Below are 15939 nucleotides of genomic sequence, written 5' to 3'. Positions count from 1 at the left end.
TAATAATTTTCCTTTTTTTGAATTACCTGTGAATTTGAAAGCACTTTACTTGGGGTGATTTTAATAACTGTGCGGTAATTGGTGAAATATCTTTTACTTGATAATAAAATGTTGATATCAAATATTTTTTTTTGCGGAACATCTAAGGAACCGTTAAAATGGCAAATTGCTGCAGGTGAAATAAATTCCTGGCTAATATTTTGTCTGTTTGTATTTTACTCTTAAATGAATTAACAGACGATTTGCAATTTAATTTTCCTTGCTTGGGAAAGAAATCAAATGAACAAAATCATTCGAACAAACCAGTTCCAATTCAGATGAATATTGAGAAGATCTTAAACTGCAGATCACGGAAAATAAAATTAACAAGCCAAACAGTTTGTATTCTTTCAAATCAAAATGATACGAAAATTGGGTTTTTGAAAAAATAGGTGGTTTTACCTCAGTTATCTTCCGAATAACTGAACAGTGTGAAACTTTGAATAATTGGCTATTTTTTGAAAATACAGATGGTGCGAAAAGGTTGCAAAATTTTAAATTTTACAAAATTTTATCGACTCAATACTTTATTTATCTGTGGGTATCAAAGAGTACAAGAAAAATCGCAATATGTAATATCCCTCATCAAAAACATTACACATCGTTGTGTAACTTTACCCGCTTCCAGGCACGTTTTTCTTAAATATAAACGCGGTTCCTTTCCAGTCAAAACTATATTCAGAACTCTGAAAGTGGCCCTTAGTAAAAGAAAGAAAGGTTTCCTTTTGTTTACTCATCAGGAAGCGGTAAGGATTTTCCGTTTGGTTTTACCTCAGTTATCTTCCGAATAACTGAACAGTGTGAAACTTTGAATAATTGGCTATTTTTTGAAAATACAGATGGTGCGAAAAGGTTGCAAAATTTTAAATTTTACAAAATTTTATCGACTCAATACTTTATTTATCTGTGGGTATCAAAGAGTACAAGAAAAATCGCAATATGTAATATCCCTCATCAAAAACATTACACATCGTTGTGTAACTTTACCCGCTTCCAGGCACGTTTTTCTTAAATATAAACGCGGTTCCTTTCCAGTCAAAACTATATTCAGAACTCTGAAAGTGGCCCTTAGTAAAAGAAAGAAAGGTTTCCTTTTGTTTACTCATCAGGAAGCGGTAAGGATTTTCCGTCAAATGAGGAAAAAACATACGAGATTATCAGTGATTGGCATAAAATATGATCGATTGTCAATACATGCTCATTTTTCTTGTTTGCTGTTGAGGAGGAACAAACTGGTAAGAATTTAGCTCTAGATTCAAAGAAACGCAGGAAAAATTATATCAAATTTATATATATATATATATATATATATATATATATATATATACACACGCTCACACACACACACACATATATATATATATATATATATATATATATATAATTGAAATCAAATACATACATACATACATATATATATATATATTTTATTGAAATGAAATTGGTGGGGGAAATGACTTTAGCAGGAAAAAAAACCTGTCTGAAATGATTAGAAAATTTGCAGAGATTCAAGGTAGTTGGCGCAAGCAAAAAAAAAAAAAGGAAGGCTTACGTTGTTGAAACATGCTGTCACCACATAAAATTTTTTGTTTTGTCGACTTATATCATCATGTATCATTAACGATTTTGAACGCCACAGTGTTTCGTTTGCCCGCCGTCCGACTTAGGACGCTATCGTTCAATCACCATTTGAATTCGGGCGCTCTTGTCCGATTTCGGACGCTTTTGTACAATTTTGGAGGCGAGTGACTATCGCCTGAGACAACTGTAAACGGCGGATTTGAATTTGATATATTTTAGCATTGTTTTAATGATGTACAGTAGCGCGATCAATGTCGTTGTTATGGCAAGATAGGAAAGTAACAAACCCTGTCCGCGACGAAATTAAAAAAAACTAATTCATGCGCAATAGAAGGTCTTCAACTTAAATCTCCAACCTCGTTCTTAGGGTCTTCTCCTTTCCTCCCTCCTAAGAGGAGGATGAGTAAGGGCCCTGGAAACGAGGTCATACAATCTCCAGCACGGGGTCATTTCGGCTTGTCAGCGCCGAAATAACCTAGGCTCGACATTACATCCTCTGCGCAAAGAGACAAAAAAACTTTTTAATTATCACTGTTTGGCATTTCATGTGCGCTTCTGTTATAAACAATCTGAAAACAGACTGTTAAAAAGGCCCTGTAGGAAAATCAGAATACCATCACATCTTAACCTAATACCATCATCATATCTTAACAGAAAACATTGCATGTGAACAAAAGATTAAATTTGTATCTAACCAAGAGCGCTACCTGAAAAAACCTATAATATCTGCGGAAAAGATTGCGTGATGACTCCAGTCCATTAGTATGAATTTACTCAAGACGTGATTTCTTCTAGCCATCGATTTTTTTCTCTTTTTTTTTCACGTAAGGTGATGCTGAACAAAGCAAATAGGTTCGTAAGATTTAAAAAAAACTAAAGGTTAATGACGTCTTAACAATCCAGAAGTTCGGGGAGGAGCCCAGGCTCATTTTCGATCAGCGGCTGATCATCGAGCCGAGATATTTAGCGACTTAAAAAATACCGCCTAAGAGTTGTGCACTGTTCAAGATCGCATTTTTTTTTTCTTACACAAATCTTATCTCCAGTCATTCCGGCCGACCGTGGAGGAGGCAAAAGTAATCATGAGCTGGGTAGGCTTTGCATGTTGCTAGTTTTGCTTCAAGATCAAGGATTTTATCCTCATCCGAAGTAATAAACACACTCTGCAACCAGATGGCCAAATTGTAATTGAGACCATGGACTCCAAGTTGAAAATCTGCATTTGCGATAGAACCCTGACTGGCTCATCGTGTTGTGTCCTCGGTTTGGAAAGACATGTAACTCCAACGAACATTTCCTCTCTCTCACCTGAGGGGTATAAACATGTTTAAGTGGAACTAGATGTTGTCAGGCAACCTGAAACGGAAATCTAGAAGAAGTTACTCACTAACAAATGGCACTCCACCAGAAGATGGACAAATATATTCCGGATCAATATCAGTGTCTGGGCAACTGCCCACCTACCCCTCCCCTAACTCAACGACAGTCAGTTGACAACAAGTTAAGGTTAATGTTGGGTTAGGGGAGGGGTAAGTGGGCAGTTGCCCAGATACTGATATTGATCCTATATTCCTACGCACTATTTTCTCTCACCCTATCGTACAATCTTGAAAAAACGACGGCTCGCCTGTAAGAGGGCCTCAATGTAATTAACTGCTTGCTGTAAAAAGGCCAAAAATTTAGCTGTTAGGCGTAAAAATTGACAAATTTCAATCGTCAGTCGTAAGAAAAGTTAACTAAAAAAAAAAGTTCTGGTTACCACAATTAATAGAATTAACCGTCAGCCGTAAATTGGCCAAATTTTAACCGTTAGCTGTAAAAGCCATCATCTCATCGAGATGCTCAAAGTTATGTCAGTTTGCGTGAGAGTATTGGCCGTTTGCGCGTCCCAATCTTCTGAGGAACACTCGGGCAGGAGGTGCCCTCCTTATATCAGGGTACTGAGGCGTGGTTACTGCTGAAATCTCAGGCTAATGGAATGTAATACTTGCTTGTCCTGTCAACCCGTCTCTGTGATTTACAGACCCTGGCAACGTCATATCATAGTTAAAAGCTTTAGTAAACCATCTAAAAAATCGTGACCACAGCCCTTAATTGAATGTCCTTGGGTTGCAATTTGCTCAAGGGTTTGTACGCATTCGGCACACTTGAGCCGGCTTCTAAAAAAATGGATACAGTTGGAAAATATACCAAATTCTTGACAATCTTATCTCCTTTGTATTTTCCGCAGTATTTAGGATAATGGGCTGAGTCTTAGCTTAGACTTTTTGTCGACTCATGCACCCATATACAATATTGTGTACATTCAAAAGCACTTCAGGCCAGTTTTTCCTTTTTTAGACCTCGTGCCTGAAGTGCATTACTCAGCGGGAACAACCTCTAAGCGAGTCTTCAAGCTAGTATAAACAAGTCAAGAATAAATTTAGTCCAGGAGAACTTTAAAAAGCTCATAATATTTCTATTTTAGGGAATATGCCTTAATTTCAGAGCCAGGAGGTCAAATAAAGGAACGCTTGTTTGCGCGTTTTCTACCGTTGCCCTCTTAATCGTCACTTGACTGATCATTCCTCGATCGAAATTAATTTTAATTGCTATTTATAATTTCTTGACATTTATGGACTATTTTTATCTCAAGGTGTAAGTTATCTAAATTTGGTAAGGGTTGGGAAAATATTTACATGTTGTTGAGGAGTTTTGTTCGGTTCGCAGAACAATTTTTTTACATTCATAAAGAGCACACCTATTAGATTTTGAGATTAGTTCTTTAGTTGGGGTTTTAACTAACTCATAACCAAAAGATCAGACAAAAGTTCAAAGCACTCTTTAGCTGGGGAGCATGGGAGTCATTTACCGAAATAAGTGTGGGTATGAAACTACATTTTTAAGGAACTATAGTAGAGCTAATATGTTCACCAAGTGTTGTTGTTTTCTTGGCATTTTGAAGAGTTTGAACACCAAAATACTGGAAAGGATTGCCAATAGTGATTCCCTCTCATAAAACGCCTTTTCACTGATTTAAATGTTGGAAAAATTGAGACTTCGGGGGATAAATAAGCATTTCGTTTGTTTTGTAGCTTATCTATAAGCTTACTCACGTGTGATGATGACAGTTTCTGATAGTTGGTTCCATTATCTACCAATTCAGAGGAGTGAGAGGGATTTACGTCATCACAGGAGAACCTGACGTCCCCCACAGCGCCGGTCAAGGCCAGCAACAACACGTGGTTGAGCGGCTGTAAGTGAACCTTACGTGTTTGTTTTGCTCATTCCTTAACCTTTGTATCAGCTTGTAGTAAACAAGGCCGGCTGATCAATAAAAGTTACAAATTTACGCCGACGACTGAGTGGAAAGCACTTATATCTGCTGTTTCATAATCACTTTTAAGACTCATTAATCAAGTAAGCTGTATCGGAAGATGTTACAAGCCAATATATTTATAAGAACTCAGAGGACGGCGACACATCATAAAAGCAACTCGCTTGATCAAATTTTTCATTGAAGGCGGAGAACTGCTGCCGTCAGAATTAGTTGGTGAAAACGTAAAAAACGCCGCCCATCTAAACTGCCATTTACGCCTCAGAAGATACACAGGTAAGCATTTGCCGGTGACAATTCCGTTGAAATCAAATCATTTATAGTCGATATGAATCGTGTGGGCGCAGTTGTTTGTTAAACTTTGACAAATGAATTGAAAAATCGTTTCTGCAGAAGTATTGTTTGTATCAGCGCAGATTCACCCATGGCAAGAGCGGTGCGAATCTCAAATCGGCGCACTTTACTCAAAGTAAAGCAAACTTTTCAAGCTTATTTTCTGGAAAAGGAAATAAGTTTAACAAAAAAATATTTATCAAAGCTTTTGTGTCAAAGTTTGAATGGTTCGCCTCAAGAAGTTAACCGCGCTTCAAGGGGTTCTTTCCTGGCTCTTAAAGTCCTTTTAAGAAGTTTGTAAACAGCTGTATAATTTTGAGTACGTTACTCTTCTGGGATTTAAACTTTTCAGTAGTTGTTGTAGAAGGATTTTACTTTCAATGGATCGGTTTAAAATTGGAAAGATCATTTCGGCTGGAACAATATCAGAAAATGGAAAGTAGGTAAAACCTCTTCGGAATTTATCGGGCTTCGCTAATGATGTAAACTGCACGAGTTAACGAAATAAATCAGTAGTAGGCTTATTTTATTTCTGACTACATAGCTCTATGTTCAAATGACCACACAGAAGCGAACGAAACCGGATGACTGATGTTTCAAAGAGCATAAATCTAATGCGGACTGCTCCTATAGCTTTGAAGCTTTCCCTTTGGAATACTCCAAAGAATTCCAATCGTGTAGAAATATGGAATCCTCAATAAAATTTCCTGTAGGCGGTCATTCCACTTCAAATATAAAGAAAGTGATTCTATCGATATTGGTCGACAAAGTTTTCAGTCGTAAAGGCTTATTCTGAAACATTTGGAAAGTTTGCCTCGCCGTAAAGTTACAGTGCGCATTGAACGAATTGAGGTGCAAAGAAATAAATGTAAGATGAGACAAAACTATCCAGTTATTTATTAGAGTTCTGGCGAAGTGCCAACTCACTCCTCAATCCTTCCTATTTACCTCTACAATTGTTGTAAACCACTTCACAATTGCTGTTGAGCAATATTGAGACACCAAGTTCATCCAATATTTCAATACGCACGCAAGTCGGGGCAAAATTTATCTAGGGTACGTATATACACAAATATATCTTTTGAAAGCGTCACATGACTAGTTTCTCCCGGAGCCTATCAGTTTTATCAGTTTCAACAGTTTTCAGGAAGTCAATATTCTGCCCTATCAAAATTGTCACATCTAACTAAATTTCGTATGGCGCTAAGCTGTATTTGTTTATTTACTGGATCATTAAGCTTATTATCAAACAAAAATTAACATCACGGGATATTCGCTTATGTAGCCCTTTAGCGGTGTCAAGAAGGCAAAAGTCAAAGTGAACCGACAATGTGGCGGTCTTTTTGGTCGCCGAGAATGCAGAGAGTCTGGGGACGAGCTCTATAGTTACCGTGGCTAATTACTTCACACTGGTTTCTCCTTATATTTGTTAATGCCTGTAAAACTATTCTGTTTAGCATAGAAAGAATAAAAAAGACAAGAAAAGAAAGAGGAGTTGACAATAGTGACGTCAGCGTTTACGAAATTTAAGTTTAGACTCGAACCAGGCCTTCCACGTCAAAGTGGCGTCATATATTAGATCTTCTGCACGATGGCGTCATATACTGAAAACTCACCCCCCTCTCTCCCCCAGCTTCGTTCGCATTTCAATCTTAATGAATCTTGGCCGCTTTCTTGTTGTAAACGTGTGACGAATTTTTTAATTTTTGGTGTCTTGGGATTACTCCCTAATAAAAGTTCATCCGTCTGCACCTTGGGGGTGAAACTGTGTATTCTGACGTAAACATGCAGAAGGCCTATTGAGATGTGGGAACAAGATGAACTTATGACACTTGGGATTATCTTTTTTAATGGGGTCAGTGTTGTCAAGTGAACGCCCTCAGGCTTATGGCTTTATCAATTCTCTTTAACCTTCTGCTGGACATTGTATTGATTCTATAGGGAGAAGTTACGCTAATCATCATCGGAGTGAAAGCATTAATAATTTCTCTCTTACTTCCAGATTTAATCAGCGATGTCTGTAAAGTGGTTTGTTCTCACTTTCATGCTAGTGCTCTTTTGCTCGAAAACCAATCACGCCGGAGCAAAGAGCGGTCGAAAGCTGATGAAAGTTGCTCGAAAAAAATCTCTTGAAACTCTCCAACATGCCTCCAATCTAAAGACAAGCTGGTGCATGGCTACAGATATCGAACAATCTATTCAAGAGGAGGGCTGCGAAACTAAAGTCATTCAGAACAAAGCATGTGTCGGCCAGTGTTTTTCATACTACTCACCTGGAACTTTCCCTATGAGGTCTGCAAGAAGAAGGACAAAGTACTGCTATTTCTGCAAACCTTCTTTAAAAAGCTGGACCAAAGTGAGTCTGGAATGTCCTGGAAAGGAGCACAATCAAGTGGACAAGCTGGTGGAAGTGATATACGCGTGCTCGTGCAGGAAATGCTCGAAAGGCCCAAAAAGCTCAGAAAACTCATCAAGATGAGATTTAGCAAGATTTTGATTAATCTGATAAGTATGAGTGAGAAATTTGATAGTTTAAAGTTTCGGTGACAGGTCGCTTTCTAGAAATTTTCAAAGGCAGGAAATCGCGGAAAAGGAGAGAGTGAGTGTGATTTTATGAAAGGTTTTTTTTGACGGGGATGGGGAGAGGGGTGGGGAGGCGAAAATTGGGAGATTAGACAGGATAAGACCGATCACCAGAACCTATTTTACCATTAATTTAAGCAATATCAATGGTCGTGGATGAACAATTCTATATAAACCACTAATTTATAATGGTAATAGGACCGAGTGGAGTCCAGTTCGATCTGTGATCATACGATCATACGATTAATTAGTAAACTTGGACAACCGCGCAGCGGGAGTCCAATTTGTCAGACGAGTATGATTACAAACAGAATTGGAAGACAAAAAGTCCTGTTACCAAGTAATCATAACCGTTACAATTTCCGAAAACAACACATACATTAAGGTCAAATATCTCGGGTAGACACGACGTCTAAAATAAAAAAAGTTTCTCCATTTTGGAAATTTCTCTGTTTTCTTTTTTTAGGATGAGTAATTGTTGCTATGGTTATTGTGATAATTTCTGCGATTGGTAAATTTTGGCTGGGTGGACTTGGTAGTATGATTGGCTACTTCAACTGTCCTATTACAGCCTACTGTCCGATTACAGCTCTACAGAATGATAAGTGAAAAATAAAGCAGCTAATGCGTCAATCATATTTAAGGAAATTGCAATGGTTATGATTAAAGCTACAATATTAATACAGACATGCAAAGTAATGCTAGGTCAAATTGTAAATATAACCAGCACTAAGTGGATAAACAAACACATGAATGAACAAATAAACAACAGTTATCGATCAAGTGCCTGGATTTTTTTATTATTATTTGGAAGCTGTCATTGTCATCATCACTCTAATTATGATAATTATTTATACTCTTTTACCAACAAGATACCAAGAGCGTGAATTATTCTCTTGTGGCCAGTTTATGACTATTAATCGAGTTTACACCGACACACAGCAGGGCATGTGCGAGGGGATCAATTCTGGCCGGCCGTGCGCCAATTTACCGCGCAAAATTTCAAAACAAAACGTAAGAAAAAACTGCTGCCTCGCTACATAAGTGAAAGAAAATCGACATGCTTATGGAAATCTGTGGAAGGCCTGATAAAAGAAGGAAAAAATATATAAAACTCGAGACTCTCCGAACCCAAATTTTATCCACGCACGCGCCCTCTTATCGTCCCAATCCGTTCCTTAATCAAAAACTACCGGTATTTGAATTAACTTCTTTTGATGGGGAGAAGTTCAGACCTTGATACATCTGCGCGTAAAGGCGACCTATTGACATGAAATAAGTTGAAAAAAAAAAAGAAAAAAAAAAAAAGAAGCATTGCTTAAGTACACCCAGCTGCCGGGAAAGCCGAGATCTCGGCTCCGAGCAGCGATTCTTTTGGCCAGCGCTAAAGGTCAATGTTCTCTGGCGAAAGCGATTTTTAATTGCCTCGTGCCCTGTGGACTAGTCTTCTCTGGATGCGCCTAGGAGACGGGACTGGTTGACTCAGCAAGCTGTTCTCTCCAGGACGAATGGGATTGAAAATGAGGATGAAGTTCTCCTTGCGGCAGGTCCGGTGCCAGCTTCGTCATGCACAAGTATTTTAATGGTGATTTATACTAAGCTTATTCGTATCTTCAAGAAAGGTCCTTGGAAATAAGATACACAGGACTATAAAAATAGAAAGCAATCCGCGGTATTTCTAGCAAGTCCGCACCAGTTTTGTCTCGTTTTAAAAACGAGGATTCGCTTGAATTTGATTGGCTACAGTGAGAAAGCGCGAAATTTGATGACGTTAATAACTAATCGAACCTCGTCGCTCAATTTGGAATCCGCCATAATTTCTGATCGCGTCTTCTCTTCGTGTCGCTTTGCTCTTCGAAAATGGCCACTGACGGTCAAGGCTACCAAACGTTTTCACCTGATGAAGGTCGAGCTGTAGTAATCGGCCTCTCAAAAGCACATTATAGAAGGGATACATCCCTTGTATATTGTTTAGAAGTGCTTGAAAATGGGGAAGTCACTGGATTTCCATTTCGATTGCACAACGAGGATGGACGTTATATTTGGGAAAACGAACAGCTCCGACACAGAAGTATTACCCAGGGATCCCTCATCACCTTCAAGAGAAGACCAAGTTGGCGTTTTATCAACCCTTGCTACACTGAGAATACCGGAAAGAGCTTGGTGAGTAATATTTTGTAAATGAACTGCCTGTGATGTGTGACGCTTCTGTAAGTAGATATTACCCAAACGTTTGGCCAACGTTTGAGTGTAAAAGCATCGGTATTTAGGCCACAGTTCTCTTTCATTGAACGCAAGATGTCATCATTTCGCCACAGTACAATCCTTGAATTAGTATTCCGTCTGCTGGGGAGGTGCTCGTGAAACTAAGGTAAACAAAACCTGCGCGAAACGAAACAAATCTGTACGAAGCATAAACGACAGTGTTTTGTTTTCTGAATGGCTTTTGGCAAAGATTTCTGTAAAACCCCATAGTTTCTTATGTATGCAGTACTTAGATAAACGAAAACAGGGGCGAAACAATGGATTTTTTGTCCCTTTGCAACTACAGTAGTTGAAGTATGGGGCTGTATGGAAATCTCTCCATTATACTGTTTTGCTGAAACTTTTGCCCCCTTGTAAGTTTGTTACCTTCCATTGTGTCACCGTTATGACTGGTTTGCCCCATGCTTTGTTTCTTGGATGAATTTCACTAAGTGACTAAGGGTAGCAGGCATTCATCTTCAATGTTAACACAACAGGGGCTTAATATGTGCTCATAAAGTGGATTTAACTCTACAGCAAAAGTGTTGTAAAGTCAAGCATTCACTATGACTTTGTGGGTCCCATCTGTTTAAGTGAGTTTTTTTAGTACTGTGTTGTGTGATGAAGTTTTGAACTGACTCAAGTTATCATGAATAAATCCATCTTATACCAGTTTTACTTTATTTTCTGTTTACAGGGTATCAATACAATTCTTTCTCAACTACAATTTGGTAGTTCAGGTTATAAAGCAGTTGTCTATCAAGGGATTGCAGAGGGCTTTCCTACTGGTAAAATTGAAAATTTGAAGATCTATCAAGATGTTGAAGATGGACCCAGTCCTGCTTGTGCCCTCATCAGTGTGAAAGAGGCAACACTTGAGGACAAAAATCAAATTTAAAACCCTATTAGATGAGGAATGTTTTTTGAAGAACAACTGCCGGAACAATGGGGGAGGTGGTGTTGAGGAGCTTCCATTACCTGTCCAGGTTTCTTTGTCCAATCAAGGTGTTAGTAATTGTGTTCTGCTGGTCGAATTTGGAAGTAGACTTGATTCAGAATCCTGGGATTCTGACCGACACTATGCTGTGTGTGAAGCAGTCTTGATTAGCCAACCAGGCCCATTTGCCCTTGGAAGAAGACAAGACAGTTCTGGTGGAATTTTGGCTGGTATATAAGTAATTTTTCTTTCATATGTACAAGTTGATATGAAATGTTTTAGAGTGGTTTATCATGGAAAATCTTATGACTCATTTTAATTTTCTCAGTTCACTCTTCAGCCCAAAGGCAAGTATATGAAGAGGATAAGGAGTAAAAATTGTAATAGAAGGAAGAATGTAAAACAAACAGTTCAAACCAAGATACATTCATTTAAAAGGTTAATGCCTGCTCAAGGCTGTGTGGATCATACAATAAATAACCTAATTTTGTTGCAATATTGGTTGAAACTAAGAAACAAGCTCAGAGAAGGGGTCAACCCCCAACAAAGCTTTAATGCAAAATTAGTTCTGCCAGGAAAAAACTGCCAATGCTAAATACAACAACTATCTATGGGTGTTTGTAAGTATTACTACCCAATCAATCCAAGAGGGCATTGAGCAAAAGAAAACAATGATGCTTTTATGAACATCAGGTTTTATTTCCTTTGAAATAATTTGGCATAAGGCTTGATGTACTTGGTGTATCTCGGAATATCAGAGCTAATTGCAATTATAAATGATTAACCCTTTGTTTCACCTCAAAAATTTGTGGTGCTATTGCCCTTGAGAATTCCAAGAGATCTACAATGTATTAAGTGAAAGGCACATGATTTATATTTTTATTTCTTTGAATGTTTTTGCTAGGGTCCTCTCTTCTTAAAAGTTATGAAATGAACAGAAACCCTCGAGGGAAGTGTATCATCATAAATAACTCAGAATTCCAGGATGAAGCCTACAATCGCCCTGGTGCTGAGTTTGATGAACAAGCCCTGGAAGCCCTCTTTGAGTACCTCTCATTTGATGTGGAAATCTACCAAAATCTTGACTCACGTGATATGAGAGATCTTGTAAGGACCATAGCAAGTGAGAATCACAGTGAATCTGATGCTGTCTTTGTAATGTCCCACGGAGGAGACCATGATACTGTCTTAGGAGTGGATCAAAGAAATATAACTGTTGAAGAAATGATGTCCGAATTTAAAGCTGCAAGGTGCAAAACATTTGAAGGAAAACCCAAGGTGTTTATTTTTCAAGTCTGTAGGGGTTCTTCCTCAGAATTTCTGGAGCATGAGAGACGTCATACTGACAACACTGTGAGTAGGCTTCGTGGTGACTCCACCCTCTCAAGAGGGACAAGCCCACAAGAAGCTGATTTTTTATTGGCCTTTGCAACTACCCCTGGGTATTATTCCTACCGAGATGAAGATCACGGTACACCATTCATTCAGGTGAGTAATTGTTGTTGTTGTTGTTATCATCATCATCATTATTATTATTAGCAGCTTTTTGTTTCTATAATTTCTAAGGCCTGGTCCTCCTGCATACTGGGTATTTTACTGTTATGATCAGCTAAGAGGATATTTTTTTTTGGTAAAGATTTTGGTGTCATTATTGGAGAGGTAATCCTACATAAATCACTCAACCCTGTCATTCTTAAGCTGCGTATTTGCCAGTTCTTTCCTGACTGCTACATATCACTGACATGATAATTTGCCTTTGTATCAAGAAAGTACCTTCCCAGTTGATAATTTCTAATTCTCACTGCTACTTAGGTGCCAATGTGTTGATATTGTAAGGAGATATTATGCACTTATCAATTCTTTTTAAGTCCAGTAGTTATGGACCGAAGCTTTTTAGAACTGGGAGGGCCCTCAAATGTCAATAGGGGCAACAACTAATCTTTAACTTTGGTCCTGATCAGACTCTTGTGGAAGTTCTTAGAAAACATCACCAGGAGAGCCATCTGACAGAGATGTTGCCAGAGGTAACCAGATGTGTGGTTGAAAAAGCCGAAAGAGATGGTTTGCAGAGTTACATTCAAGTTCCGTGTTACAGCAACTCGCTGAGGGCCAAGCTTTATCTCTGAGAGGATAATTTCACAAATTGCAAAGCAGAGAGCTAATTGATCTACTCCCCAGCATACCACTCAGTAAATTCTTCTTTGTTGGGCAAAGACTGATCATTTTTGCAAAGGTATAATGTGTTTATGAGGTATCGTTGTATGAACTTAGAGTTCTTCAACTTTTAAGTATCAGATATTAGAGTGAAGATTTTCATTTCTTTCAAGCCAGAAATTAGCAGTTATTAGTATTTTTTTAAGAACAAAAGTCTTACATGTAAACTTTATATTTTAGTCACATAGTTTTAGGAAATTTATTACTCCTAATGCACACACAAAAAACTACTTTGTAAGACTTTAGGTTAGTATTGTCTTTACCGGTCAGGCAATAAAAAATGCTCAAGTTTGAAGTGCATGGGATAGACCAAGCAGTGTACTGATAGTTCCTTATTAAAAGGGAAAAGTTTTTTTTGTGGTATAGTTTACTGTAGTCTGAGTAATAGACTGTGCATAATTTAGTTATTTGTAACACGTTTGGCCATAACATGATATGAAATTAGATCAAATACAGTAATTGTTTCAACATTTTGTTATCTTTCATTAAGGTTATGATCCCATAATGGACACACCATGATTTAAATCTAGTATTATGTTGGTTTTGGTTAACACAATTTGTTTGAGTTGCTAATGAATTCGTTGATTGAGCATTTTCTTAGAACTTTCCAGTGGTTTGCCTCTGTATATTTTCTCTCATTTTCGTTGTAAAGTGAATTTGCCGGGTGTCTCTAATTAGTGCTGCTAAACAAGTAATAAACTTTGAAAAAATTATGTATTGCTCCCCGTTAATGCTTTGCTGTTCGTACAGAAAATTGTGAAATTTACATCCGATAAATTTCTATCTTCTCGAACAGAGAAGCATGTACTTTGAAAACGAGACAATCACCAATACTCGATATCACGCCGACTCCCGAATAGAAATAAATTAAGGTATCTCACACTTAGTGACTGACTGATGTATGTGGGATGTATAGCCTCCGTTGCGGTGTGTATGCCATGCAAACGTTAATTTTGTGAGTGGTTAACTTGTCGAATTAATTCTGAGTAAAAAAGTCGCACTTAAGCTTCTTAAAGGTATGTGAACGATTTTTCCTTTCCTCTTTTTTTCCTTTCAAGCGATAACAGCAACAACGTCTTACTAGTCAATTTTATATTTAGGGTATAGTCTTTTGTATCAGTTGGAAAATGTGAAGAAGAAAGGAAGGGAAAAAACCTTCCATGAATCGCCATACTCAACAGCGGCATGGTGTTATGTCACGCTATGTGAAAATCATTAGTCACGCGATTGATGAAGGTGATAACCAAATCTAATTGGATGAATTCCTCACCACGTGCACGTTTAGACGAAGTAATCGATCTCAATAACTTTCTTAACATTTTAAGTTTATTCGACGGCATGACCGTAGCCGATCAGAATTGTAGCTGAGCAAGAAAAAAGGTGAGAAAGAAACAGTTCGTTGTTAATTTGAAACATTTTGAAATGATTTAGTAATACAAATTGTCGTTTGTTCACCTTCAACGAAGGTTCGATTAAAACTTTCTTACATACCCTATAAATGCGGAAATATGTTTCGAATTTCCTGGGAAACATTTGTAGAAATGTTATGCAACAGATAAAGTATATTTCGCGTCAGACTGGACTCCTCCTTATGAACTGAGCACTCCAATCGAACAAGATTCTTTTTCGCGTTTCTGTACGTATTGAGAAAAGCACCGTGTAACGAAATGTCTAAAATATGCTACTGTCGGAAACAGAATAATAGCATAGATATCAAATAGCGATTGTGAAATGTTTGTCTGGAAAATTTGTTATTCTTATGTCTGGAAGATTCGTATCTAGCCAATCAGCGTTCTTTTTAACTAAGGTGTCCCGCAAAGATAAGGAACAATTGTCTGTGATTTATTTAGCTTTCAGTCGAAGTAATCTTTTAAAATAAGTCGAGTCGAGGAGTTGTGACAGTTGTGAAACCTAGCGAGAATAGAAGAGGAGAAGAATAAAAAATCTAGTGAAGACGAGACAGTGTGGGCTATCCTTACTAATTCCCCACACTACAATTATTTTCTGGATTACTTTTTGGAATTCCTATGTTAACCTCTTGTTGCTGCCATAACGATTGGTTCACACTTTTCGACTTGTATTCTTAGGTTAGTTAGATTGAGAAGCATTACTCTTTGCAGCAGCATCAGTGACAAATACTTAGTGCGGTAGTTTGACCAGCTATCGGGAGCACGCCAAGCGCAATTCAGTTATTTGACCCAGTATTATTTGATAGCCGGAATTTCATTTATTTAAGGCTTATTCTTAACTGACTGGTATATTGATTATAAAGTTCTTTGGTTCCGATGTCTTTGCGAATTTACGTGCCCATGCACTGAATAGTAAGAAAATCATCTCTTAGTAGATTTGTTGGACTTGGTCATCGGGATGACGTTCAGACCCCCCTGTTCTCGAAAATTCTTTATTGTTTCGATTGCTCATTGAACAAAGGAGCGAGGGGGGTAGCTTTATCTGCATTCAATGACATCCTGTTGCCTGAAGACAAGACTTGTAAGGCGTAGCATGCTCGTGGAAGTTTGACGTCACAGATCACATGTACGTTGCTAAAATGGCTAGATTAGGAGTGCTATTTGATCTCTATAGCGTAAATAACCAGCGGTGGAACTCAAGGAAAATTTGGTGCAGGAAGTGAATTCCAAATTATTCAATAATCCCTAAATATTTACAGGTTGAAATGTCAAGATGACGTTAA

The 15939-nt window shown here is 37.9% G+C and overlaps 1 protein-coding gene and 1 long non-coding RNA gene across 3 annotated transcripts; both read left to right on the top strand.

Moving 5' to 3' along the window:
* Positions 1 to 5072: 5072 nt before the first annotated feature.
* LOC149041102 (uncharacterized) lies at positions 5073 to 8631 on the top strand. The gene is made up of 2 exons (XR_016189113.1): positions 5073 to 5212; positions 7272 to 8631. It is a non-coding gene; the product is annotated as an uncharacterized LOC149041102 (long non-coding RNA).
* Positions 8632 to 9646: 1015 nt separating this feature from the next.
* LOC113664248 (caspase-7) lies at positions 9647 to 13960 on the top strand. 2 transcript variants are annotated; one of them, XM_027179846.2, is made up of 4 exons: positions 9647 to 10015; positions 10794 to 11263; positions 11938 to 12521; positions 12995 to 13960. In XM_027179846.2, the coding sequence occupies exons 3-4, from the start codon at positions 11964 to 11966 to the stop codon at positions 13157 to 13159; spliced, it is 723 nt and encodes a 240-aa protein (XP_027035647.2). In that variant the 5' UTR covers positions 9647 to 10015; positions 10794 to 11263; positions 11938 to 11963; the 3' UTR covers positions 13160 to 13960. The 2 variants fall into 2 exon arrangements, with proteins under 2 accessions (XP_027035647.2, XP_089070494.1); XM_089214368.1 differs by lacking the exons at positions 9647 to 10015; positions 10794 to 11263 and having other exon boundaries at positions 11785 to 12521.
* The last annotated feature ends 1979 nt before the right edge of the window (positions 13961 to 15939 follow it).

This window comes from Pocillopora damicornis, chromosome 8 (genome assembly GCF_964200805.1).
Source record: "Pocillopora damicornis chromosome 8, jaPocDami1.2, whole genome shotgun sequence".
Taxonomy (NCBI): Eukaryota; Metazoa; Cnidaria; class Anthozoa; order Scleractinia; family Pocilloporidae; genus Pocillopora; species Pocillopora damicornis.
Note: the sequence above shows the minus strand (reverse complement) of the source record. Positions and strands in the feature narration are given on the sequence as shown.